Source organism: Xiphophorus hellerii, chromosome 6, assembly GCF_003331165.1.
Source record: "Xiphophorus hellerii strain 12219 chromosome 6, Xiphophorus_hellerii-4.1, whole genome shotgun sequence".
NCBI classification, from domain to species: domain Eukaryota; kingdom Metazoa; phylum Chordata; class Actinopteri; order Cyprinodontiformes; family Poeciliidae; genus Xiphophorus; species Xiphophorus hellerii.
In genome coordinates this window covers 25,533,449-25,559,794 of record NC_045677.1, presented here as the reverse complement: position 1 = coordinate 25,559,794, position 26,346 = coordinate 25,533,449, and the positions used below count along the sequence as shown (strand labels likewise).

Sequence of the window (26,346 nt, the reverse complement as noted above, 5' to 3'; positions counted from 1 at the left end):
ATTAGACTATGATACAGAAACAGTCTTCAGTCAGTGGCCTGTTCAGATTTGTTGCCATACTGACTGCTACTGGAGATCCTTCCTGACATGTTGAAGATACTTGAATGAAATGAGTTACATTTAATTTACTTTTGGGATAAGCAAAGTATTTTTTAAATTGAATTGGACTAGAATAAACAATCACAGTATAAATTATTAAATATCAAGTCTTTAAATACCTTACTGATATAACGTATCTTGAGTCTTAGAGGCTAGATGTGAATAGTTAATATTTTCCCATAGATTGTTTTTGCATTCCAAAGTACTGAATGAATAGCAGTATCTGCAAACTAATGGCCAAGTTTTTTTAAAAAGTGCCAGAATCAGTTTTCCATTGGTTAATTCTTCTGATTTAGTAGTTTAACTTTACTGTCTGAAAACATTGGAGAGAATATTCTCATTGAGTTCATGTATTTATATTTAATTGGAGTAAAGAAGCTTTTCTTGTAAAATTATTCTTCATACCAACCATCACAACAGATGTGCCAAACCCTGAATTTTAATGTAAGCCAAGCAGGTCTTATTTTCTACATAAATATACATTGACATCAGAAGCAGAGGTACATTCTTAAAGCTGGAAATCCTGAGTTACAATTCAAGCTTAGTGCAAAGAGCATGAGAGTCACATTTCAAAACTCCATCCAGGAAGATCAGGGAATGAAGACGCTGTTTGATCCCCAGTCTTTACTTTTCGTCACTCTTTTTATCTTTGATTTGAGACTTCAGGATCTTCTCCACAGCAGCGTAGCTCTGGACCGCGGTGTCGTACGCGGAATCTCCGGTAGACTTGGCGATGGCCGCCGCCTGCTCCGGGTAGTAAAGGGAGGCGCCCAGGGTCATAAAGCCCGTTGGGTAGAGGACCTTCTTAATCCTGGATCCTCTGGCCAGAAAAAGCCCGACGACTCCGGCTAAACCGATGACTCCTGCCCGGGGATAGAAGTCTTTAGGAGGGTTTTGTAGATAGACGTACGTGTCGTTTCCCAACTGGACGACCTTCTGAACTTTGGGTTTAATTTTAGCGCAAGTTGACTGGCACCAAGTAGCGTACGGCTCAGCTAACTTCCTGACGGTGGCGACTTTCTCCTCCAGTTGACCCGCTTCAGACTCCTCATGCCGGAGAGTTTGAGGAGGAGGAGGGGCTGTGTAGAGCGACAGCTCGTCCAGGTTTACCGAGGATGTCTCTTCTTTTTCTCCCTTGTCGGCATCATCAGCCGCAAAAACGGTGAAAGGCAGGAAACTCGAGGCTCCCGGCATGACTCTACCTGTCACCTTCAACATGATTCCTGAGGGCCATATGCACTGGCTACGGAAACCGCCGAGGGACAAGACTGACTGGCGCCGCATCTATAATTTTTTTTCCAAACAGAAAAACCCGCCAAAAATGTGATAATGCCGTTATAAACATATTTATATATATTCTATATGCTCAGACATTCTCCCTCCCACGCAATTAGTTAATTTAATTAAATGTATGGATTAATTCAAATTATATTGAAAGGGACACTGCTAATTATGTGAATATGACCAAATTAACAAAACATCAAAATATTTGAATAAAAACGGGATAAATGTTACCTGTTATCAGTGAATATATAATCTATATCAAAGTTACATGGGTGTAAACCACTAATAAATAAAATAACCTTTAAAAGAAGAGCAGTAGTGTTCTTTTGATATTAAATGTAACATCAAGCTGGTTCATGTGGTACCACTAAAATATGAGATTAAAGAAACTATACATGTCCACTGCTTTAATATGTATGTTTAGTTACTAATATGTAACTATTTATGTTTTAGAACGGTGATTAAATTAAGCATAAATATTTAAGGTACATATCCTTAAAACTCAAGATTTTATACATATTCTTTTAAAATAGGACTTTTACTTGGCTAATTTTACTCAGGCATTTTTTATTTACTTTTCAGGTCAACGTCTCTAGTTACCATGGCAGCCAGTCTCCATGGAGACAGAAAAACGACAACACCAAAGGTTCGAACTCTAGTAAGCATGCTAATCAGCTGTTTTTTTCGCTTCTTAAGGCTAAGTAATTTTATCATTCGTTTTTAAGCAACAGTAGTTAGCTCAAAACCGAAGTACAAGCATATTATATGCATTAGCTGCAGTTTTAAGGCAGGTTTTTCTTCTTTTCTTATTTGTTATGGAATTTCTCGGAGTGTCATCTTACCAAAACTTGCAGGCTTTGTCTGCACTGTTATCAACTCAGCAGGAGGAAGATGAGGATGAAGACTGTAAAGTAAGATTACTCGCAAACACAAATAAACAGTATAAGAAAGTTTATTTAAAGTAGATAGTTTTTAAATGTAATTATTCCATAAAAGTTAAGTCTGGGTGCAGTAGCGTTGAATAACTAAATTGGGTTTATTTCAGCAAAATGCAACAGCCTATAGACAGCTTGGTCCTGGACATATTGGGCCCCCTCCTAAAAAAGAAAAAGAAGGTATGTGCACTTGTTTATCTTGGTTAAATTTATTTTGAACAAGAACATGTTAAAAGCTCAAACTGACTTTCTGCTGATTTAGTGTCTACTGCCTACACAAAAAGAACCAGTAAAGATATCTGGAGTGAGGAGGAGGTGGCTGAAGGCTCTCAGTATGATGATCTGGCTGACCCGAGACCACAACCTGAGTAAGACTGAGGAGCAAAACCTGTAGTGGTGCTACCTTCATTAGAATACAACACAAAGGCTTCACGGTGGATTGCAGCAAGAAAATCCTGGGTTTTAATCTTGGCCTGGGTTCTTCTCTCTGTGCATGTGTTGCTTTTCACCCACAGTCTAAAAAGATGACTGTTACGTTAATTGGTTATTCTAAAATTGTCCTTTGGTACGATTGCAAGTGTGTCTGGTTGTTTGTCCTATGTGTCTCTTTGTAGGATAAGAATCCAAACTACATAAACAAATTGACTCAAAAATGGTGTTTTTAAGGAAAGACAGTATTAAAAAAGAGAATGTACAAATGCCTCAACAGTTGCGCATTTGTTGATTTTAACAGTTTGCTCTTAATGCATTTTATATGGCAGAAAAGTATTCTAAATTTAAAAGTTGGATTTCCTGAACTTTTCAGCATGAAATTATTTTACATCAATAAAAGTTGCTTTCATTTGAAAGTTTAATAATCTTTACCAGAAAACTAAATAAGTGAGTTTAGTTTCCTCATACTATGATAATGTGCAATTTTCATGTGCATTCTAATATGGCTCGTTACAGGTATGAAATAATCCTGAAGCAGAGTGTTGGAACAGAGGATTTGTTCCTGGGCTTAAGCCAGAAGGACCCATCTTCAATGTGCTGTGAAGCCATGCTGGTAATTTATTAAGCATCAAGCAAGTTGTTCACTGAAATTAATCAACTTTTTTCACATTGGAAAACATCTTCAAGCATTTGAATAAAGACAAAGACAAACACAAAACCAAATGCAATTTAAAAGTGGGTTTAAAATGTTACAGGCTAGGCATCAGGAGCTTCATTTTATTAGGAAACCTGACATTGTGATTTTATTGTTCACTTTTCTTTTTCTCCTCTATCAACACAACTAAAGAATAGAGAAAGTCAAAGGGTCAGATAGAGTTTTATTGCATGGCACCTGAAATGTAAATCCTAGCAAAAAACTGCATCTAAGCTGTCCTTTATTGGGATGAAAACTGAAATACATTATAAAGTGCATGTCTAATATAGGAACAGAAATCTTACAAAGTATGGAATATGATTTAAGTGTTTTCCAGGTCTAGAAGTGTTTTCTAGACCTGGAAAAAACTAAGAGTATTTTTCCACACTCTTAATTTCTATACTCTAAGAAATTAAGAGTATGGAAAAATATTTGTATTTCTAGAGTTAATTTCTGATAGCATTGTCTATGCATCCTCCCTCCAGTCCTTCCTTCTTTGTTTCATTTCTTACTTTTCTTTCCTTCCTTATGTTTTCACTTACAGTTATGCCCAACATTCATAGAAAATATAGCAAATATGTTTGTAGATATTTGCTCAAAAGATTTATTTATACTTTTGAAATGATTATTGGTATAACCTGGGACTATTTAGGATATTAGAACAAAATTAATATTTTTTCCTACCCTTAGGTTAAAATAAAGCTACCCGACACAAAGGCAAAAGATGTCTTCTTGGATTTAAAGGAGAAGTACCTGGATCTGCGGACTCCAAAGTAGTAAGAGAGGTTTTGAAAATCTTGTCTTTTATTTTTGATCTCATAAGGAGAATTTGCTGCTCAGACTCACCGCTCGGATCTTCAGACATTTTACTTTAATCAGTGTTTCAGATCTTGACCTGAGCTTCGATTGCAGTTCCAGCCAGCTCTTAACATCCTCCTCAACCACTTAACATCTCTCTCCTTCTCACATCACTGCTTTCACTTGTCGCTCTTTTCTTTTTTCTTTTTAGTAAACTGGGTCTCCATCTGCCCCATCCCATCCAGAATCAAGAGGGCAAGGCTCAGTTCTTTAGCGACAGGCAGGAACTGGAGGTGACTCTACTGATGAAGTGACCCACGGACTTCATCAACAGAAAGAAGGATAAAGGAATTATTTTAGCTTTAAAAAAGAAGCAAACATCTTGGTGGGAAAGTTAGGATTGCACACACAGGCTTGTTTAGTGCCTGAAAACAATGACGGAAGTAAATCCCATTTATTTCTGTAAATTTTAATTAAATCTGGGCTCTTTTCCATATGCAGTCTCTGACTCCATAAGAAAAAGTTATAATAAATGTTTTCTGTGCTTCAGTAGTTCTACGCTTGTTTTAATTTCCTTTTTATCATGTCTGTAGAGAAAAAAGTAAAATAACATTTTTAATTGAGTATTGGTTATTTAGATAACACAGTGCCCTTTTTATAGTTGAGCGATTTAGAAGTTAGACTTGATTGGCTTGAAGCGAAAGTATGGAAATAGAGGAACAAGAAAGCAACATCAACAGAAAAGGAGTATTGGTCAAGACCTGAGTTTCCCAACTTTTTAGTTTCTGACCCATCTTTGCAACAAACACACCGTTTACTATGCTCTAAATGTACTCTGCAACATTTTCACCTTTTTTTTTTTGTCAGATTATAACCAAAAACTTTAGTGTATTTTATTTTGTTTTTTATGTAAAAGGCAAAGATGCATGGTTTTTAAATGTTTTTACAAATGAAATACAGCCGCTCCGACTGAGTCAGTACTCTTTAGGACTACCTTTCACGGAGCTACAAGTCAAAAGTCTCTTGAAGGTCTGCACATTTGGACTGAACCTTTTGCCCATTCTTCTTTCAATAATAGCTCAGTAAGTTTGGATGGAGAGCATCTGTGTTGTAAGACGAATCCTGCTATAATTAAGATTGCAATAATTGGTTACAAGTAATCAAATTAAGTTTACCCAAGTTTAAGTTGTCAAGTTAAGTAAAGTTAAGTGAAGTTTGACAAACTACAGTCACTTACTTGTGACCAATCACAATTTTTTTTAAACAGTTGTAGATGTGTTAGGGGAAAATTCTTTTATTAAAGCAAATTACAGTATACTAATAGGTAGCCTAATCTATCAGCAGGTATTAACTGATGCATGGTAGGTTTAATACATCCTGTTGCCAATGTTGTTGTCAAAGAAATCGACTATAATCTGATCATTTTCAAATACTTGAATATTGTTTATATTCACAAAAATCCTAAACCACTACAACTCATATGATTTTGGGTGTCCATAAAACTAATAGGCCTAATGAGTTTATATTGGGCCTATGAAAAAGAAAACAAAAGAAAAAACTCTGGGTCTTCCCAAAACATTGTTGTTCGATCAAATAAAGAAATGTTCACTATATATACTTCTTGCAGGATCATGGAGGGGCTAGTGCTTATCTCCAGCAGTCATTGGGTGAGACCTGGCTACACCCTGGACAGTCGCTTAAATTCATATTTCTAGGGATCACCCTAACTTTGGGGAATGCCCCCTTCACCTCTATAAATGAAAAAAAAAAATATCTTTGTCTCATATATTTCTTATAGTTACATTAGCTGGCCTAAAACAACAATAATAAGTTTCCTGTCTTTCCACGGGGTGCAGATGGCAATAAATGGGAAGTCACGATAAGTAAATAACAGAAGCATAATGCGCCTGACCTAATGTTATTATCAGGGCGCATCTCTGAATCATGCCCGGTGAGAGCAGTGCCACACCCTCGGGCACCGTTACCTCAGCAGCACCGGTACTGGGTGCTCTGGGTTGGTGTTGGTGGGTGGGTGTGATCATGTGACGCCTTCATTTCCGAGACAACAATACAACACCGAATCGGTCTGCATCGTCTCTCCCGCTCTCTCTCTCTCTCCCCCCTTACCTGCGCCTTGCTCTCGTTATGGCGGACGGCGAGAGGTCCCCGTTGCTCTCAGATTTGGGGGATGGTGCTCTTGGCAGCGGTAACGGCGGGGTTTCTCCCGGCGCTGGGTCCTACGGTGTGCCCAACAAACCAGAGGGTGAGTATGCAGAGTGATGCATCCTCTGCCCTTACTCCAGCCTCTGTTAGCCTAGCTTACCATAGCCTCTAGCACTGACTGGGCATTACGGTTAGCCTGTTAGCTTCACTATGACAGGGACTAATTGTGGAGGGTTTATGTTGCTTGATAAGGATATTGTACATAATAGCATCTAATGAACACACTCCCTCTGATAAATTGTGTCGTTTTATAGAATTTATATGAACCAGGTAACCGTTGTATTATTAGCTTAAATGATGCTAACTCTTTAGCAACTATTTGCTAAGCTTTACCGTGAACTTGTTTTAATGACACTATTAGAATGAATATTTTTGGGGCATTCTGTTATTTTGAACAGTTTGTTTTAGCTAAATGTTGACTCTGGGTGTCTAAATAGAAGAAATGGTAGCGGTTGGCTAGCATCCTAGAAACACCTGATTTGATTGACAGGAGGAAGTGACTACGGATGCTGCGGAGGGATGCTGCGACCCATCATAACTCCCAGGAAAAGCATTTAAATATTCAGAGAGAATGTATTTCACTTTTCACTAGCCTCGGTTTTCTCTGAATTAAAAAAAAAATAGAGCAGACAGTTTTGCATGCTTTCATATGATTTTTAGGTTAAGCTGTTCCACACACTGTAGTTTAGCGGCTCTCATCCGCATTCCAAGACTGTTTTCCTACTAAAGCTCCTTTCTGCTGAACTCCAGACCTAATCTCATTATCTTGTTTGCTGTAATGGGTTACTTGTCATGAGTCTTTTTTTTCCCAGTCCACTGCATTTCTCTTGTGACTTCCAACAATCACACATTTGTCACACAGGCATTACTACTCTTATATTTTGTATTCTATCCTCCTTGTCCAGGTTTCCCCCCTTTCCCCAGTGCCAGTCAGCCCTCGGTACTCCTAGGGGAGGACCCTCCACCCTACTCCCCACTCGCCTCCCCGGAGAGCGGAAATGCCCCTGTTATCAGCTGCAGGGTGTGTCAGAGCCTCATCTCCGTGGAGGGGAAGATCCACCAGCATGTGGTGAAGTGTGGGGTTTGCAATGAAGCAACGGTGAGTTACTCCAAAAGAGTGTACAGCAAAATATGCAAAAAATACTCGGACACATAAAATAGAGGCACCAACTATTAGATCTGTCATCACAAATTAGTTTAGATCTCAGTTTACCACAGATTTATTGAGCTGATTGCACTGTTTGTAAATCTGATTCAGGGTCTGCACTCAATTCCAATTTGTTGAAAAGACTTATTTACAGCGCTGTCTCCACCTTTTGCTAGAATTTTCAGCAGAATTGAAAATGTCAGAACAATTTAAATTAAGGTAATTTCCAAATCTGGATAAGAAGGAAAAAACAGTATGGAAAAATATGTGCATTTCTGCACTTTTTTTCATATCCAATTCTCTAAGGATTGTATTCATTCATTCATTCATTCATTCATTCATTCATTCATTCATTCATTCAGTGAGTCAGTCAGTCATTCATTCATGGATTCCTAATTGCACTTTCTGAACCATCTGAACAAACGTTTGTTGTAGTTTATTTTTAAATGATTGACCAAGGTATTCAACCTCTTTGTTTTTGTCAGTTTGTTTCGTTATTATTCATTTTACATTTGCTGTTGTATTTCTAATCGCACTGACTGAACAACTTAAGGTTGTGTTCCGTTTACATGTTAGACCAAGCTTGTGAATCTGTTGGTGTATTTAAGCGCAATATACTGGTGCAGAGTTGTAAATTATATTTATAATTAAATACATTTATGTCTGTGTTTGAAATAAGAATTGTTTTAAGTTAATTCAGCACTGTTTTTCTGTATTGGACTGGTATCAGCGACACTAAACCTCAGATGTTTGTATCGGAAGTGAAAAAAGGGCATCGACCCTCCAAGAATAAGCGAGTGTAGACATTAGATGAATTTGTATGTTTATACTTTAATGTCAGGTCAATTACTGAGAAAGCCAAGTAGCTGGCTCTGAAAAGCCCTGAAATGTTTACATGAAAATGTGTAGAAACCCTGTTTGCAGCAGCTACTTGTTGTATTTTACTCAGCATTTTCCTACTGACATTATCATAAAGTATCCTGATGTTGAGCTTGTGTGTTTTTTAAAATTGTTTCAGAGTCGTCCTTTTCTGGTTCATTAAGCTTACAGAAATCAATTTTATTCTTCACCCCTTGTTAAACGGGTATACAAAATTAAAAAAAGGTAACAGGAGGATCTATCGGTATTAGATTTGTATCTGCACATGCAAATTTGAGACTTTTATCTTTACATTTTTCAATAAAAAATGTCTCCATTGTCCGTCTTGACAGCAGACTGGACTATACTTGTTACTGAAGCTGTTAAGAGGGAACAGAGCAGACTGTACTTCTTGAGAAAGCTTAGGTTCTTTAGGTAATTTAAGCTAATTTTGCACTTCACTTAGAAGTAAATAAACCATTTCAATGTCACACTGGCATCAACATAGATTCTTGCTGTATCAAATATAAGTGGACAGCTCTAAACATGAACATCCAGTCCTGGTTTTAAAACGCACGCTGAGTCATTTGACATTGACATGGTTCAGACTCGTCGACAATATATCCAGTTACTTATTGCAAAACTTCTGATGCACTTACTGACGGATGTAAAATCAGTAAAGATGGATAAAATAGTTTGTGACTACAGAGTTTAGAACCAGATCAAAGGCATTGAGGTTGTTGACCACTCCAAAACTCCTTTGCTGTATATTCACGGACAGATCGCTGTTTGATGCACAACTTGACTGTGAGCATAAGTGCTGTGTGCCAGCAGGCGTGCATGGCATTTTCCAGTGGAGAGCTAAGATTGCCGTTGTGTAACTGACAGCCCTTTTATGGCATACTGAGTAATATCAACTCCTATAGCAATCAGAACAAACATTACACTACAGCAAACATTAAGGCCTGATTATTATTTTTTACAGAACCACAAAGATTTCAACAAGAAAAGAACAACAAATAATGATCCACTAGTTGCTATTTTCAATCGGCCTTTCGATTGTAACAATGCTGATTATTGTTAAAATGTAGTAAACTAAACTGACTGACTTCCAATTCTTATAAGACCTTTTTAAATCCTTTACCAGACTCATAAGCTGCCACAATTCTCCCTCTTGAGGCCTCAGACAGCTGTTTGGATCTCACAGTGGTGTTCATTCTCACTTCATCAGTTGGGAGCACAACAAATTAAATGTCTGAGGATTAAACAGGAAGAACCTTCAGAATGCTGAGTCATTGGGTCATAATCAAGTGCAGCGGATGCACTATGGCTGTGTGTCAAATTAGCCAATTTTTAAAGGTCTATTGATTGTTTTATCACTTGAACTTTTCAGTATTGTTATAATTCACCGTCTTCTTTCGGCTTTTCCATTCAGAGATTGCCTCTGCAGATCATCTTTCTCCATCTAGTCCTAGTTGGGGTTTTTTTTGTTGTTTTTTTTACATCTCCATGTCCCTAACCAGGGGAAGAACTAAATCATGCAGGATGCCGGCCCTCGAGGACCGACTTTGGATACCATAGTACATACTGTTGGTAATTGTATACATAGGCCAAAAGTAGTGAGACTTATTGATCATATATTTAATGAAATACAACTTTGATTTTTCATAGATTTTTTTTCCCTTACTTCCCAAAACTGAAAATTGAATAATAACAAAGCCTGAGCTCCAAGAGTAGCACAGTGTATCATTCTCTGCCTCATCAAACCTCGAAGGTTACAACATAACTGCAATATTGATATATTTTATTCTGTCTTTAACAACAGTTTGAATATTCAGTTACCTGTTAATACAACTACTTATGTAGTTATTGTCTGCACCTATGTGGGATAACCTCCAAAGGCAGAGAATGTGTCGCAAACTGTTGCACAGCATTCAGATCTGCCAGTTTAATTTCTCCTGCTGTCAGTTATACAGTCTTTATGTGGGATGTTAGCAGTGGCAGTCACTGCTAACTAAAAAGTTAGTTCTGTCATTGTTAAAACACTGCAACAACACGGTATTCAATTCAAATTATATCTGTCACTGAAAGATTACAATCATTGCTCACCAATAAACATTTTGCATTGTAATTTACATGTTTTATTCTTTAGATATTGTATTCATGTTTATATCTTGTCCTCTATTGTCTGTGTTTTATTGTTTTGTGAGGACAGGAAGCAGAGCTGCTCAACCCTTTCAAAATAAGAGCATGGATATAAACGTCTTAACTACTTGAATTCTTACGTTAATAACCTGTGCTTTAACACAGATGTTGAGCTTTATTCATCTGAAAGTTTACAAAGCAACCAAGTAAATAGTACTTAGAATATATCAGGTAACATTAATTTTGGGGAAACTAATTGCGCTAAATGTTTTAAAGCTAAATAAAAAATTTGCTTTGGACTAGCGGAAGTGTGGCCACTACTGGATGTTAGGGTATATGCGTCTCTGTAAAGACAAAGAGGTTCATGTTAAATTTATGTAGTCTTGAGTTCAGAATCTGGATCTTATTTCCAACACTTACCTTAAGCATAAACAGAACAGTTCCTACTCTAATGACTGAGGTAGTTGTTTTAAATGTAAAACAAAAAGGTAAAAATGAACGACAGACTCAAAAATAAGAGCTGGATTTTTCTTTTTTGTTTATTCCTCCACACCTCTGAGCTCCAAATTAATGTTCAGAAGGATTTAGTTGGATGAATGCAGTATAAGTCAGTTTGTAATTAGGTCTTCTTCCAAATGGCATATTGTCAGTGAAGTTTATAATGAAAATATTCATCACACGCAGCATTATTAAATAATTTAATTGGTAATCAGAGCTGATTTCTGCAGAGACAAGGACACGAACAGACATAAGCGACACGTTTAAAAATGTCTGCACGTACAATAGCTCTCATTATGCTTGTGTGGTAATTACAACAATGATTCAATTATTTGATGTAATGCTCTGAAGTCTTTTGAAATTATTACCTCTATCGAGAGATTGCAGAGTTGTGACAAGAAAACAGCTGCTCAGCCCAAACTTTACTTGCCAACTTCTAATCATGTGTTCGACCACAGAAAAAGGTTCCCGTTGATTGAGGTGGGGGGAACGATTTGACAGTTGTGCTGATGAAATCGCTGCAAGTAATTTCACCAGCAATCACAGCTGCATTCACAGGTTGACGTGGTTCCTGGAGGGTGCATCGCTGGCAGTGCAGATCAATATGCAGATGGGAGAAGAAATGTAAGATTTGCATCAGCCTGTACCGATAAGTAATAACTACTTGCAGATGGAGGCAACATATGTAGATTTACACAATACATTATGTAGAGCTTGTGTAGACATGCACTGTTAGGCATGTTTTATCAAGCATATTGTCACCCAGGTCTCTAATTAAGCTGTTTTAATTCAAACATATAAGCACCTGCAGTTATTTAAATTAAATATGCCATTTTCTTTGTTTATTAACATCATTATTTGGGCTCTGTTAGGCACATATTGTCCTCTTTCATTACCGGTTGTTGATCTGCTCGTTATTGCAGCAATGTTTGAAGCTGCAGTGCACATCTCTCAATGTTTGTGTTCTTATTACATTAAAATAATTTCCATTTGAAGAGGGGTAATAGAGGAATATAGAGTGGGTATTGTACTGACTGAGTCTGCTAGTGGCTTTGATTCATGGAAGGATTAGAGAGACTCCTGATTATAGCTGTAATGTCCACAATATGTCATTCTTGATTACAAACGAGAGAACTAGGATTTATGCTTATAATAATGTCCCGGACCTTTAGCGGATGGCAGTAAACAATCCAATGTGTTTGCGTGTTTTAGCATCACCATTTTAGCTTCCCTTTGGCTCAAATGGTAAAAAAAAAAAACAGAATCAGCTATCATCTATCCTGTGGTTTTGGGAGAAGTATAAACCCATCTGAATGTAATCTGGATTGTCTCTCATCATTTGATCAATAGGTGGAAACTGACTGCAATAAACATCATTGCAAGTCAAAGATTTTGCACTTAGGCAGATTTATACCAAAGCAACAGAGTTTGTATCAGACACAGGAAACAAAAGTGCATGATTTATTTTGTCAGAACGGGGCGAAAAAACACCTAAAAATTATTTAGTTAAATGAAACCGCTCAGAAAAGTGCAACACAAGTAATGACATGTAAAAGTATAAACTAGAGATGCACTGATCCGATATTAATATCAGTATTGGTCCCAATATTGGAAAAAAAAAAAAAAAATCTAGATCAGGTATTGGTGACAATGTGCCAGATCTAGTCAGTTTAATTCTCTGTTTTGTGCTCTGAACAACATCATGTTTTATTTATTTATTTTACATCATATTTAGAATTATTAATTGCACTTTCTGAACCATCCAAAATAAGTTTTGTTGCAGTTTACTTTTGCGTTTGACCAAGATAGTAAATCTATCATTTTGTCAGTTTCAGTTTCTTTATTATTTATTTTACATAGGCTGTTATTCTCTTGATTGCACTGATTGAACAGACTAAAGTTGTGTTGTTTGTTTTACATGATTGACCACGTTTGTGAAGCTATTAGTGCATTTAATAAATGCATTTTTAAATGCATTAAATAATGCATTTAAAAATGCATTATTAAATGCATTTTAATTTAGTACATGTATGTTTTTGTTTAAAAAGAAGGAAATGTTTAAGACCATTCAGCACTGTTTTTCTGCATCAGATCGTTATCTACTAAACTTCAGATATTTTATTGGTAACAGAAGTAAAAACAGTGGATCGGTGCATCCCTGGTACAATTTCTTTTTTTTTTTTTAAGAAATATAAAAAAAGGTCTGATTAAAACTTTATATGATGGTACATGTAGTGAAACAATCTGTGATTTTAAGTTGATGCCTTGAAGAAAATATACTATGTGCAACAAAAAAAATTATGCGCACCTTTAATAAGACACTCAAACATAGTTGGGGGTAAATAGCGCTCCAGTTTATTATTTATGCTTAATTTTTTTAAACATATACTTCTTATTTCACAAATCAAATGCAAAGTCTGTGGTGTTCTTATACCATTCCACACGCTGCTTAATTGGCTCTTTGAGTATTGTTTTATATTTGAACTCTTACTAGTTATAAATCACCACCTTAACTTGCAGTTTGTGTACCGTTTCTGCTAGAAAACAATTTTCTCCTTCCTGTACTATTTATTCATCCTCGCCCATCACATATAATTGGCTCGTTATCTTCTCCTCTTCGGCTCTGAGGTTCTGCTGCCTTCTGATCTCCTGAGCGTTTCTGTCTCCCTCTGCAGCCCATTAAGAATGCCCCAGCAGGAAAGAAGTACGTTCGCTGCCCTTGCAACTGTCTTCTCATCTGCAAAGTCACTTCTCAGAGGATTGCCTGTCCCCGACCATATTGGTGAGAAACTCTGTGTGCTTGTTTTGTGATCGCGAATGCACAGCCCTGCAGAACTCCTGTAACACACTGTCCTGCTAGAAGGAAAGAAAAGCAGAGGAAGCAAGGTGCAGTGAGAACAGCAGGCCTTCAATTAAGGCCTTTCTGCCAGCACAGTTAACATGAGGAAACCTCATTAGAACGACCGTGGCATGAATTTTTTACTTCTATTTGGCAAGTATTGTGAAATGTGGAAAGTCACCATAGCTCAGACTGTAAAAGTTTTTTGTTTTTTTTTTCCCCTTGGAATCTCCAACTGCATGCTAATTTTGTCATCCATATATCTGTTTATACTCAGGACAATTTTTAGAGCAATGGATTTTGGATGAATAACGAGATTCGAAAAAATCCTCCGGCAATTTTTGCAGTTTTGACAAAAGCTTTCTGTCTACAGTCTCCAAGGTGCAAAGGAGATTCCAAGCCTCTTTAGAGAAAAATACATACAGTCTATCCCAAAACACAAAGCTGTCAGTCCTAATAAATGTATTGTTTTAGCAACTCATCCGAACTTTATGATTTTGATGCCTGGTTTGCTTCACAGAGGTGTTAGGATTTAGGAATTGATGTTGCAGTACAATCTTCTCCATTTTATCAGTACATGCTGTTTGCTTTTTATCTGCTGTGGATCATAAAGCAGGCTGCACTAAATACATGCAGACATAAGATCAATTCCAGCACATCGGAGCAATTTGAATCAAGACACAGTTGTCCTCTCTTTAGCAACAAGCGCAGCAAGTTCACCAACAATCAGTGATAAAAAACATAAAATGAAACTTTATTTTAAGCCCAGTAGATATTTTATTTTAGTTTGGGAAATTATTTGCAACGAATGAGACAATTTACCTTCTAGGACATCCCTGACTATTTATATGATTTCTGTGTAATGTAACCAGCCATGCTTTCCATTTGCCTTTGCTGAAATTTATATAAATATAGGCATGAAAACTCAAGTTTGCCCACATTGAGAACCCAAAAATACTATTATGACATCCCCTACCAGGGTTTTCTCTCAAAATATAAAATTAATAATGGCACATTTTCCTTTTTTATATGAAGCCTTTGGCTGCAGTAAACTTTGCTGTTGCTGGTGGTGCACTGCCTGTGTTTGACAAAAAAGTTGTGAGGCTATTTTTTTAAAGAACAAAAAAAGCTTATTTTTCTACATCTGCGTATTACATTCCTGATTTAACCTCATGTTTGATTTCTTTGACGGTAACAGATGTTTTTAAGATGATCTTGGACTAACAATTCAATAAATTTCTCCACATAAAAACATTGTCAGCAGGAGAAAGATGAGATTTTGTTGAAGACTGCAGCTGTGTGTGTCAACTTTAATGTCTGACTGGAAGTTGGTGGCAAAGCCCTAATCTTAAATATTTGCAATCAGGGCCTCAGAAATTTTTAGAGATGCACAAATCAGACGACTGGTGCTAATTTTCCTTCTACCCGCAATAAACATTGATTTATTACTCTGTGTTTTGGTGTCTGTTCCTTAAGATTTAAAACTCCCAATTGTTTCGGTCTTTAAACACATCAACAGCACATACCTTGTTTTGAGTTTAGTAATAATCATGCAGAGATTGGAATTTACGCTTTAATGCATCAGTGGAGATCATTTTTATTTGTTGAATTTAGAATCATCGCCCTTATCAAGAAAACAGCAGAACATGCTTTTTTTGTTTTAAAATATGATCGACAAGTTTCATTCAATCATTGAATTATAATGAAGTTTACACAGACGGATTTGTGAATTAGTCATGAGAATATAAACTGGGATAAGCAAGTTAGACCTAAAATAAAACTGATATCTGTTTCTGCAGGGAAACGGCTTGATTTGTGCGCATCTAATTGTTTAAAAAAAGATCTGAAATCAGGAATTTATAAAATAATAAATCTATAAATGCAGATCATAGTTAGGCTTTTGGCTACAACCTCTGTTGAATTAAATATATAGCTGTATTTAAAAGCATTACTCTTTAATTTCTTGCTGAAATCTTGTACCGTTTTACCATTCTGGTAAACGCAAGTGGAAATATTTACATAATATTCCTGTTTTCACTAACATCAGCCTAATGGAGTATAATTGCTCACTGAGCTCTGAAAGCTGTTTCTGCTTATTGTGTGCATACTTCGTAGGCAACTTTCCCTCATTAAATACTCTTAAATGTTTACCTCCAGTGTCACTGTTTTGCATTCCAGCCAGACACGCTGACTCAACCAACACTTCTCCGTTCCTCTGTCTGATCAGTGATTCCGAGCCGCTGTCTGTGTCGGGGGAAGTAGATTTTTATGGAGGTTTTGTGTATAGTAATGAGAGAACGGGCTGCTGATGGATTTCATGAAGCCGTGGTGCAGCACGCCCTTGAGATAGCAGCTCAAAACATCAGGCTTTTTGACAACGCAGTTTGCCCTCACACCAAATTTTATCATGATTGTGATAATTCACTCGTGGTGGGAATGCTGACTTTGTGTGCCTGCCTGTCTCCTTCCAGTAAGAGGATAATAAATCTGGGTCCTGTTCATCCTGGGCCGGCCAGTCCTGACCCTCAGCCTGCTGGAGCCCGGGTCTCCTGTGGACACTGCAGCAACACCTTCTTGGTAACGGCTTTCTCCTTAAAAACACATCAAAATAATAAAGAGAAACAAATATTGTCAGAATTCGGCTTGCAGCACAGTCTCTTTTTTTGGTGAAATTTGTTTGAATGTTTTATTTGAAAAATTTAATTCGCTAATAAGAAGCTGTTTATTCTAACTTCCTTCAGACTAGATTAAGACCACTATCGATATTCAGGATCATTCATATTGTTTGAAGGTCGGTGGATTGTGATAAATCCTTCTTCTCTGTTAGCTCTGAGCAGATTTTTTTTTACTTCTCTTTGATCTCTGGCTCTAAAAAGCAACCTAAAAGTCACACAACTTCCTTCAGACAATCAATCTCTATGCTATTTGGAGGTGTATCTATGCTCCTCCGCATCTGGAAGCCCAGCTCATCAATGTAAGTGTAATTTGGAGGTGTTTTTGTATCTGCACTTCTTAGAGGTGGGCATTTTATTATGATAAGTAATTTTTTTTATCGTTGTCTCAGTAACAATAAAGTTATTTCTAACATCAACATGTGAAAATCTCAGCCCTTTTTGCTCGACTTTACGTCAATACAGTGAAGGGCTGATTTGTTGATTAATTTTGGGAGCAACCCATTAATGATTAGATTGCAAAAGCTGCTTAGTAGGAGCTAAAACATTATCATTTGAGGAGTTTTGGATAGAACATATTTACAGACAGGTTTCTTTTGTTTATATCTTAAATCCAAAATGTATTATATTCTTGTGCAGTTTTTGCTTTATTACTTCTCTGGGTATGTTGTACTTTTGACAAAATTACCAATTTTCAAAGGCATTCTCCAGTTATCAATTAATCTGTTGCCAAATTAGTTGACGATTATTTCAATAATAAATTTATCTAATGTCAACCTTATCTTGTGCAGACCAAAGGTCATTAACATACCACCACTGCTACTACCATGCTTTTCCATAATGCTAGAAAAACATGGAAGTATCAGTGTGAAAGGGGCCCTGATATTGGGACCCATCAACACGGCTGTCAAGTAAAAAATAGAGAAAATCATAAAATATTTAGAAGAAAGTAACTAACATACAGGTATGCAAAGCTTTAGGTAGACTGAAGAGCAGTTCCACTGCTTTGCTGACCAGCAGAATAATAATTAAAGCACGTTGGCTTTTGTCTTTTTGATCCTCGGGTGACTTTTCTTCCCTCCAACTGAAGCATTCTGGGAGAATTTTCTGCAGGTCCACAAGATATTTATGAAATATGCTGGTGCAAGTAAATTATTAAAAAGACAGGACATCCTTCCTGCGAGCCAAGAATATGTTGAGTTATCGCTGCAGATCAATAGCCATAACAACACACTGCTGATGTATTGTGGTCATTTTGTGTTGAAGGGAAAGAAACATTTTTCCTTGCTGCTTTTTTAAACAATCTATAAAACAAGTAAAGATAGTTATGAAATATATGATGGAAGAGAGGACATCGGTTTAGCTCAAGAAGGAGGAGAACGGAGAATTGTGTGAAATATTGTCTGACTGATGCAGAAGGGGGTTTTTAAAGTTTAGATGAACGTTACACAACCGCTTGAAGGCAAGATGGCTGAATGAAAATACAAATCTGTGCCCTGGGTGGGTTTGTAAACTAATTAGTTTTCACCCAAGCAGTGATGATATGTTGTGTTGGTCTGTCTGGGATATATTTTCACTCATGTATATTTATTATGGAAATGAGAATAGAGTTTTAAGTACAAAGTGCCTGCTGAAGCAACAAACTGCAACGCCTGTTAGCGGGAAATAAAAAGCGATTCACAGTGGGCACACTTGATAAGTTTTTATCACTGTAGCTGAAACCTTGGCAAACATGCAGCTTGCTTTTTGGCTCCATTTGATGCTCAGGGCGTTTAACTTTTGTGATTTCAGTGGACAGAGTTCACGGACCGGACGCTGGCCAGGTGCCCGCACTGCAAAAAAGTGTAAGTAGCTTTACGCAATTTTTTTTTTTTTCTCATACACCAGCTGACTTTTTCTGTGCTCATTTTCTTTACCATCTTTGGCCTCTGGCTGAAGCTTTAACCTGCAGAGCCAGAAAAGACCAAACCTTCCCATTGGTTTTCAGGTGATAAAAAGCCTGAACATATTTATTCCTCCTCAGTTTCATTTTGAATATGTTCTTCCCTTGAGGATTTAGTTTGAACATTGCTGCAGTCCATGTTTCTGTAATGTATAAATAAGCTTCTTAGTGTTTTTCACAATGTTCTTGTGATCAGCTGCAAAGGAAAAGAAAAGCAGCTCTGAGGTGGTTTAAATCACACCTTTTTAATAGCCAGGGCTCTGAGGCAGAAATTTGATTAAGATGGAAAATAACTGAATATAAAAGATACTTGTACTTTTTCAGACTTTATTCTCTATCCCATTAAGTAAATATTGTATTTATCCATGTACCCAGTCGTCTTTGTATCCGTCCACTCAGTCAAGTCATAGATTTAGAGATTCTGTATTAAAATACTGAGATCTGCAGCACATGAATTTGAAATTTCTACCAATTTTGTGTTTATTGTTTAAAACGAGCAAAACAAAAAAGTATTGCAAGCTTTGGAAATTTTAAGTTGCTGTTTAATTTTAGTTTGCACATGTACAGTTAAACCAAAAACTATTTACAATAGGGCTGCACAGATTGCAGTTTTCTGACTGATCACAGATCTTTAAAAGCCTGAGCTGCTGATTCTTATTTTGGCCAATTTGGCCAATACCCATTGTTTTATTTTTCCTTTGGAAACGTTGCTTAATATATTGAGAAATTAGCTGACTTGGAAGCAGAGGAGTTACTTTTGTCACCCCCTTTCAATACAGAGCAAAATTGGACAGTGGTTGATTTTCAGATCTCTTCAAAGGTAGATAAGATCAGTGGATACGATCGACTTCACATATAATTATTGACTGACCACAGATCACCGGAAATTAGATAATTGGGGCTGATTTATCAGTGCTCTGATGCATTCAGCTAAATAAATATGATTTGTGTTCACCTAAAACAGTTCAAGTGCCTTAAAAGAAATAAACAATGAGATGAAAGTGATATTTAGTGATGAGTCATATCTGCATTATGGATGAAGACGAAGATGCTGGAATTATTCTTAAGAGTAAGTCCAGTGAAATGTATAAAAAAGAAAAAACGCACAGTTTGCAGGTGGATGGAGTATTTTCAGGTTATTTTCTTGTCTAAGTGGGTTTGATGATGGTTATAAAACATCTTTCCGCAGAACAAAGTGAGTGAAAACTTTAGTTTCCTCCCTCTTCGACATGCACATCAGCTCAGTGTCATAACCAGCAAACAGTCCGACTGAAAATTTATGGTGGAGTTTGAAAAAGAATGGTCCATGACAGGACTCCTTCGTGCAAAGCTGATCTGTCTGCAGCTGGGTGAGCAAGTTGGTAACTGATTGATGAAGGTCTGTGTTTTTCATTTGTAAGGTCCATGCCTCAACAGCTCAAACTGTCAGGAAAAAAAAAGTGAGGGAAGAAGGAACAAAGTGCTTTTTTTCCACTTTATGATGCAGTCGTTTTTCCTGCAATTAGACTAAAAAGACTAAGTCAGAAGTTGGAGACTTTTTTAAATGTAATTTTATCACAGCAGAACTCCGTCACTGTGTCTATAATTAGCTTTATTTAGGAAACTTTGTCAGGTCAGAATATAAATGGAAGTATTTCTGGAGGTGTTACTTTATTCCCTTGTTTACAGGGATTACAGAAAAAAAAAGAAGCAGTTGCTATTTCTTTACGTTTTAAACACGGAGCTAGGCCATATTGAGTGCTGTGAGTAATAACGCTACACATGCCAGCTCTAACAAAGCCATTGTTAATGACAACAGATGCGCTGAGCATTGTGAACATCTGCGCCTTTCCTGGTCATTAAAATGGTTGCTGTTAAAACATCGGATGCCGTGGTGGTTTCTGTTTGGAGCAATGAAAAAATCAAACGTTCCCTCTCCTCCTCCGCAGATCCTCCATTGGACAGAGGTATCCCCGGAGGCGAAGTTTGTGGTGCTTTCTACTCTGCTTGCTGTTCAGCATTTCCACTGCTGGACTAATGGTGAGTGAACCCCAGCAAGGATTTCATATTAGACGGTCGGAGCACCAACAATGTTTTTTTTAAATTTTTTTATTTATTATGTATTTCCTAGGTACATTGTGTCATTTTATAGCACAATCAAGTAATTGCTCATTTCAGTTGTTATAAAAATGGTATTCATGTAAAACATAACTTAAAAGAAATGTGATTTCCTAATTTAATGCCTTGAAATTGGGCCTCTGTCTCTTTAAAAACTTCAGTTCTTTCTGGAACAAACTCAGTTCCACTAGGTGTTTGCCAATTGCTGATGGCTAGTCTGAAGGAGCTGAGTGCAGGAGTAACAGGGGAGGACCGCTCTTTTAGGCTTGTAAATTACAACTCTGAGGAGCTGTGTCCTCGAGGGCGGTGTGTTTTGAACAGCTGAATGGTTGCCATGGAGATGAAAGGACTCCTCAAACATGTATGAAAGAATCAAAGCAACACTGTAGGTATGTTTCTGATGAGGGAATAACATTATAACATGATGCTAAAAAAACAAAAAGAGTTGATTTTACATAATACTGCCCATTTAAAAAGTCAGCCAAAAATAGATGGAAGCTGCAACCTACACCATGACCATCAGAGGGTGCAAGATGAGCACAACATGTGTAGGTCTGCTTAGAGCTGTGAAGAAGCCAGTAAATGTCTCACCATTTAATCTAGTTTTATGAAAAAGGCTGTTTTAATTACAAGAACGATACAAGAGATGATAAACGCCAAGTCTTCATACGAGTGCACTTCATCAAATTTCTAACAGCATGTACCTAAAGGAAGGAGGCGCTCAAAAGGCTTTCAGGATTTAATTTTAAAAAAGCACATTTTAAATGCAGGGATCTAAAGATTGATCTTCAACAGCTTTAGCATGTTGAACAGGCGTTCGATCGGCAACAGAAGATGAGAGATCGGACCCAGAAAGAAACCTGAATCATTAAAACAATCTGGATTGTTCATAATTGAGATAAGAGCAGAAAAACTGATAAATAGGTCAGAGGAGGATGTTTTCTGACCTAATCAGTGTTTTAGTTTCTGTCTCAGGGATTGGTGTCATGGCCGACTGAAAACATGAACTCCAGGTTCTGAAAGAAACAGGTTTCAGTCCAACAGCTGAAGGTTTGACAGCTGGAAGAAATAACTTTGATCTGGAGGTTTGAAAACTTCTGATGGGGTTCCTACACTCCATCCATCCATCCATCCATCCATCCAACCATCCGTCCATCCATCCATCCATCCTTCCATTCATTCATTCATTCATTCATTCATCCATCCTTTCTTGTCCATCTATCCGTTCATCATTTTCTCTCATCCATGCACTAATCCATCCATCCTTCCATTCATTCATTCATTCAGTCATTCATCCATCCTTTCTTGTCCATCTATCTGTTCATCATTTTCTCTCATTTACCCATTCATTCATTCATCAATCTTTTTCTCTCATCCATCCATCCATCCATCCATCCATCCATCCATCCATCCATCCATCCATCCAGTCTTTATCTATTTATATATTTAAGGCCTGCCCTCTACAGAATTTTCTGAGATAAATTTCTAATAAATTGTTTCTAAAACATATAAATCCTGAATATTTTTTTTTTTTTTTCCCATTTTTTTCTCCGAAGAGTTTTTTGCGGCGCTAGTGGCTCATATTTTTTTCTACAGTAGGCAGACAGGAAAGAGGGTGAGGAGAGGGGGGAAGACATGCGGCAAAGGTCGTCGGGACCGGGAGTCGAACCCGCGACGTCCCCGTCGAGGACTAAGGCCTCCAAACGTGGGGCGTGCTAACCCCCTGCGCCACCACAGCACGCCCCATAAATCCTGAATATTTAAATAAGTCTTCATCTGTTTTCCTTTTTACAGCCATGGCAGTTTTCTTCGAGAGTTTGTCATTTGAAGCCTGCATCTGCAGTGAAAAAATGTTTCTATGAGTCCCCCACACTTTTCAGTCCTGGTTCCTTCCACAGTTAATCACTTCTACCAAATAAAATCTATTAAAGCTGGTGGCTGTGATGTGACAAAACGTTTACTGGGTGTGAATATTGGCTCTAGCTCGTAGATTTGTCTTATAGTTCCTTTTACATTACAGAAGAGGTTTTACACTCATTCTTGAATAAAATAAAATATTTAATACATGGCTGTTTAATTTTTTTCTGGGGTTTACTGAGAGCGATTTATTAGCTAATCCACAAAAATGTTAATATGTTAATCAGCAGTGAAAGTTTGCTGATGCTTAACTGAAATTCATTGAAGATTACAGCAACATAATTGGGCATTCCAGAAAAAAAAAAAACCTCTGCAAATATGATTATGTCTTTACGCCGCTTGGTTACGTGAATTTTCTATGTGTGGACTGGAGCCAGCCGATTGTTGTCGTAGCGTCATTTAAAGGCCCGGCTCTGTTCTGTCCCGTCTCACTTCAGGCTGGAACGTGGGTGAAGGCGCAGACCTACCCGGGCATCTACGCCTCGTGGGCCGTCATGCTGCTCCTGGTTCTGGTCACCTTGGCTCGGGCCTTTTACTGGGTGTGCATGAGGGTCAGCCAGCCGCTTCAGAACTTCACATAGAGGCCCGTCATCTGCCACCTCCCGACCCGACAGGACAGAGGAAAGATGGCTTCGAAACAAAACAGAATATATATATTTAATCCAACCCCCCATGAAGAAGAAGTTCTGCTCCTCCTGTCTTTTCCCTTTTAGTCAGAAATGTTTCCAGAACTGGAATGGTGGCAGCTGCAGCTGCTTTATCGTATCTAAGTGGCTTCCAGCCAAGTGTAATGATGTCCTAATCCAATCATCTGGCCAGTGTGGGGATCATTTTAACATTTTAACACTTGTTTTCCTCCTTATTCCCGCGCTGTTGATAACTTTCGGCTTCAGTCTGTGGCGCTCCTGTTTTTGTTTTGAGGTTATTCCCCATCAGTCCAGACTCAATGTAAAACCATTCAGCCTTTAAGATGTTCAAACTGCAAAACAACTGTCAGATGAAGCTATTAATGCCGGCTTAAGCCTCCCTTTGTCAATCAAAAGATCAAGAAGCTATAGAAACTTCTCTGAAAAATTACAATTTAGTGGAGTACGGTCGTAGGCGATGATTTTGCCCCTCCTTAACTTTATGTTTATGTCAAATTATTCCCCTGAGACTGACTTTGATCCAAATCAGCTTGAAAGCCTTAAGAGGAGGTGTGATAGAAGGATTCAGCACACAGACATGCAGCTACGTCAATGAATCACAACAAAGGGGAGATTCTCCTTTTTAGAGCTGCCTGGCTGCATCGAAGGCAGCCCAGCCTCCGCCTTCAAAGATGGACCTAAAAGCAGATTTTCTCCTCACTTTTGTCCTTATCTCAGCAATAGAAGAAGAAGTAGTTGAAAGGTTTTTTTTGTTGTTTGATGAGAGCAAAGCCACAAGATTTATCTTAGACGTTTCATCTTGTTTTTTCTTTTTTTCTTTCTATCTTTAAATGCATCATATAAACCTATGAATGAAGACATTCCCATTCCCTAAAACATTCCATCATACAGGATTATTTTTGTACTTTTAGTTCCTTTTCACTAAAGGAAACAAAATCTGGTTAAATGGAAAGTTGTTTTGGTTTTTTTTTTTTTTTAAACTTATTTTTGGTTGCAGTTCACTGCCCTGAATTTTCCTCCACTTTAATGATGAATTTTTTTGAAGACGGAGGCTGAGCTCTCATTAGTTACAGAATGACTAATATAAGAACAGCTACACACTACATATATTCTCACTCGTCCTGTTTGTGGTTCTGACTGCAGTTATGTTTTTGTTGTTCTCGTTTATGTAAAGTATGATGGCTTTTTTTTCTGCTGGATTGTAAATATTTATGTTAATGAAAAACAGAAGTGACTAAATGAATTGTTTCTTTGAGTTCAACACTAACTGCTGTGATTGTAAGTTTATTTGTTTTTAAGAGAGTTATTTTTGCAGCTCTTCTTCTGTTATGTATTTAATGGGCTGATTTTGTTACTAACCCAATGAGCCTCCGGACGCCTGGTTGTGTCCAAACGCACGTCGACAAAACTCACAGCTGTCAACATTCTCACATGCAAATATTTAAATCAAGTACAAGATGAAGAGAGGAGATTAGGTTAAGCCGTTACACTGAACTGAGGTCGCAGACAGTTCTTATGGAAGTATCATTATTTATTATGGACGCTGCAAAATGGGATCACTTTTACATTTCAGTTACAGTTTTTACAGTCTTATTATGGATGACTTCTGACAGAGCGAGGTTTTTTCACAGCCTCCCTCCTTTGTATTTATTTCCAGTACAATAACCTAACCGTCTCCTTCTATGACCACAGCATTTATTTATAAGGGCAAAATGAGGTGAAAGTGATCCTTTTGCACTGGAGTGATCATGTTTTATTATCAGTGACTGCAAACTAGATTAATCATGTTAAATCCAATAATCAAGAAGCTGACTGATGCTCTTTTCAGAGTTTGTTTACACTCAAATAAAGACATGATGATGATGAACATGATGTATGAAACGGCTGGTCTTTCTTTCTTGTTGCTGCATTTTCTATTAAGAGGTGCACCTGGGTTCTAGACCAGGTTTTATACACCACAGCCCAGGATGGATTTGAATTGATGCTCTTACTTTACGTTAGAGTGGAAAGCCCCACTGAACTCACAAATCTGTGCAAAATAAAATGAGAAGTGCATTTTCTTTATTTTCCAGGTGTAGAAAAGTATGGAAAAAAAGCAAACAGGACAATGGAAAAATATTACTTTTGCAGAGTTTATGCTCTATCTCAGAGATCTGGTGATTGAGTTATAGTACAGTGAACCTTTTGTCATGTTGAGATGTTTTGAGCTGTGAGATATGATTCACTATCCTGCTGCAAGCGGCCATCAGAAGGAAACTCATGTTCACCAACAACGATCAACCAAGGCTTTAGTGTTTAAACAGCAGGCCGGCGCCACTTAGAGAAATATATTTAAAGATTTAAATTGGGTTCAAATTATTTAGCAACTGTGTAAATGAAAACTATGTTAAATAATTGTAACACATCAGTTGTGTTGAATTATTAGCACAGTAAATGTTAATTGGGTCATCCTTGTAAAGAGACATTGTTGGATTTTGACTCAATTCACATTATTAACACATCTGTTTTAAGAGTGTAGCGAAAATAATTGAGATAATACAGCCAGGTTTTGGCATTTTCAAACATAATTTATTGGAACTTATTGATGTTAAATAAATTTTATAACAATGAACAATGCGATAGCTGTCCATACCTAAGAGTATGTCTTGTCGATGTAGTCTCCAACCTCCATATTAAACTTCATCTGGTCCATAGATGTATTGAATTAATTGTTCTATATTATTCAGCTTTGTTTAAATTTAAAGTAAAAAAAAACCCAACATTGGACAAGTTTGACGATCATAAACAAATCTCAGTTACAGAATACTGAGATTAAGCCATCTTCTTTCTCTGAAGTGGGATAATTGAAGTTAATCTGAAAAGCAAAATTCAGCCTTTTCTCATTTTGCAAAACCTCCATTAGTCTTATCGCCATTTTTTTTTTCAATACCATAGCGAAATGTTTGAAAGCAGCTCTTTTTTTTTTTTTACCCCCCTCACTCGACCAGGCCTCCTTTTCGGCATCCTCTTGAGTTTCATGCGGATATATTTTTTGCCTGGACACAAAGAGATGGAGGGATTAAGTACGAGGAGGAACCTTTCAGAAACCACAGCTCCCCGGAGAACGGCACAACCCTGGC

The 26,346-nt window shown here is 37.4% G+C and overlaps 3 protein-coding genes across 5 annotated transcripts; 2 read left to right on the top strand and 1 right to left on the bottom strand.

Moving 5' to 3' along the window:
• Positions 1–520: 520 nt before the first annotated feature.
• Positions 521–1,383, bottom strand: LOC116722185 (MICOS complex subunit MIC26-like). Its single transcript, XM_032566380.1, has one exon. It carries the CDS (start codon positions 1,381–1,383, stop codon positions 724–726), a length of 660 nt encoding a protein of 219 aa, XP_032422271.1. The 3' UTR covers positions 521–723.
• dnaaf6 (dynein axonemal assembly factor 6) lies at positions 1,312–4,794 on the top strand. 3 transcript variants are annotated; one of them, XM_032566382.1, is made up of 8 exons: positions 1,312–1,868; positions 1,966–2,029; positions 2,238–2,294; positions 2,429–2,498; positions 2,581–2,686; positions 3,267–3,363; positions 4,135–4,220; positions 4,454–4,794. In XM_032566382.1, exons 2-8 carry the CDS (start codon positions 1,985–1,987, stop codon positions 4,554–4,556), a joined length of 564 nt encoding a protein of 187 aa, XP_032422273.1. In that variant the 5' UTR covers positions 1,312–1,868; positions 1,966–1,984; the 3' UTR covers positions 4,557–4,794. The 3 variants fall into 3 exon arrangements, with proteins under 3 accessions (XP_032422273.1, XP_032422272.1, XP_032422274.1); XM_032566381.1 differs by having other exon boundaries at positions 1,312–2,029; XM_032566383.1 differs by having other exon boundaries at positions 1,312–2,294.
• A 1,350-nt stretch (positions 4,795–6,144) lies between these two features.
• pip4p1a (phosphatidylinositol-4,5-bisphosphate 4-phosphatase 1a) lies at positions 6,145–25,099 on the top strand. Its single transcript, XM_032566371.1, has 7 exons — positions 6,145–6,505; positions 7,371–7,564; positions 13,789–13,895; positions 16,424–16,529; positions 18,416–18,468; positions 20,495–20,585; positions 23,018–25,099. The coding sequence occupies exons 1-7, from the start codon at positions 6,388–6,390 to the stop codon at positions 23,159–23,161; spliced, it is 813 nt and encodes a 270-aa protein (XP_032422262.1). The 5' UTR covers positions 6,145–6,387; the 3' UTR covers positions 23,162–25,099.
• Positions 25,100–26,346: the final 1,247 nt, after the last annotated feature.

Coding starts and splice junctions, on each gene's coding strand:
- LOC116722185 (XM_032566380.1), bottom strand. CDS start 1,383: ATGCGGCGCCAGTCAGTCTTGTCCCTCGGCGGTTTCCGTAGCCAGTGC.
- pip4p1a (XM_032566371.1), top strand. CDS start 6,388: ATGGCGGACGGCGAGAGGTCCCCGTTGCTCTCAGATTTGGGGGATGGT. Junction 13,896..16,423: donor GCCTGTCCCCGACCATATTG/GTGAGAAACTCT, acceptor GTCTCCTTCCAG/TAAGAGGATAATAAATCTGG. Junction 20,586..23,017: donor TTTCCACTGCTGGACTAATG/GTGAGTGAACCC, acceptor GTCTCACTTCAG/GCTGGAACGTGGGTGAAGGC.
- dnaaf6 (XM_032566382.1), top strand. CDS start 1,985: ATGGCAGCCAGTCTCCATGGAGACAGAAAAACGACAACACCAAAG. Junction 2,030..2,237: donor GAAAAACGACAACACCAAAG/GTTCGAACTCTA, acceptor CAAAACTTGCAG/GCTTTGTCTGCACTGTTATC. Junction 2,687..3,266: donor GACCCGAGACCACAACCTGA/GTAAGACTGAGG, acceptor GGCTCGTTACAG/GTATGAAATAATCCTGAAGC.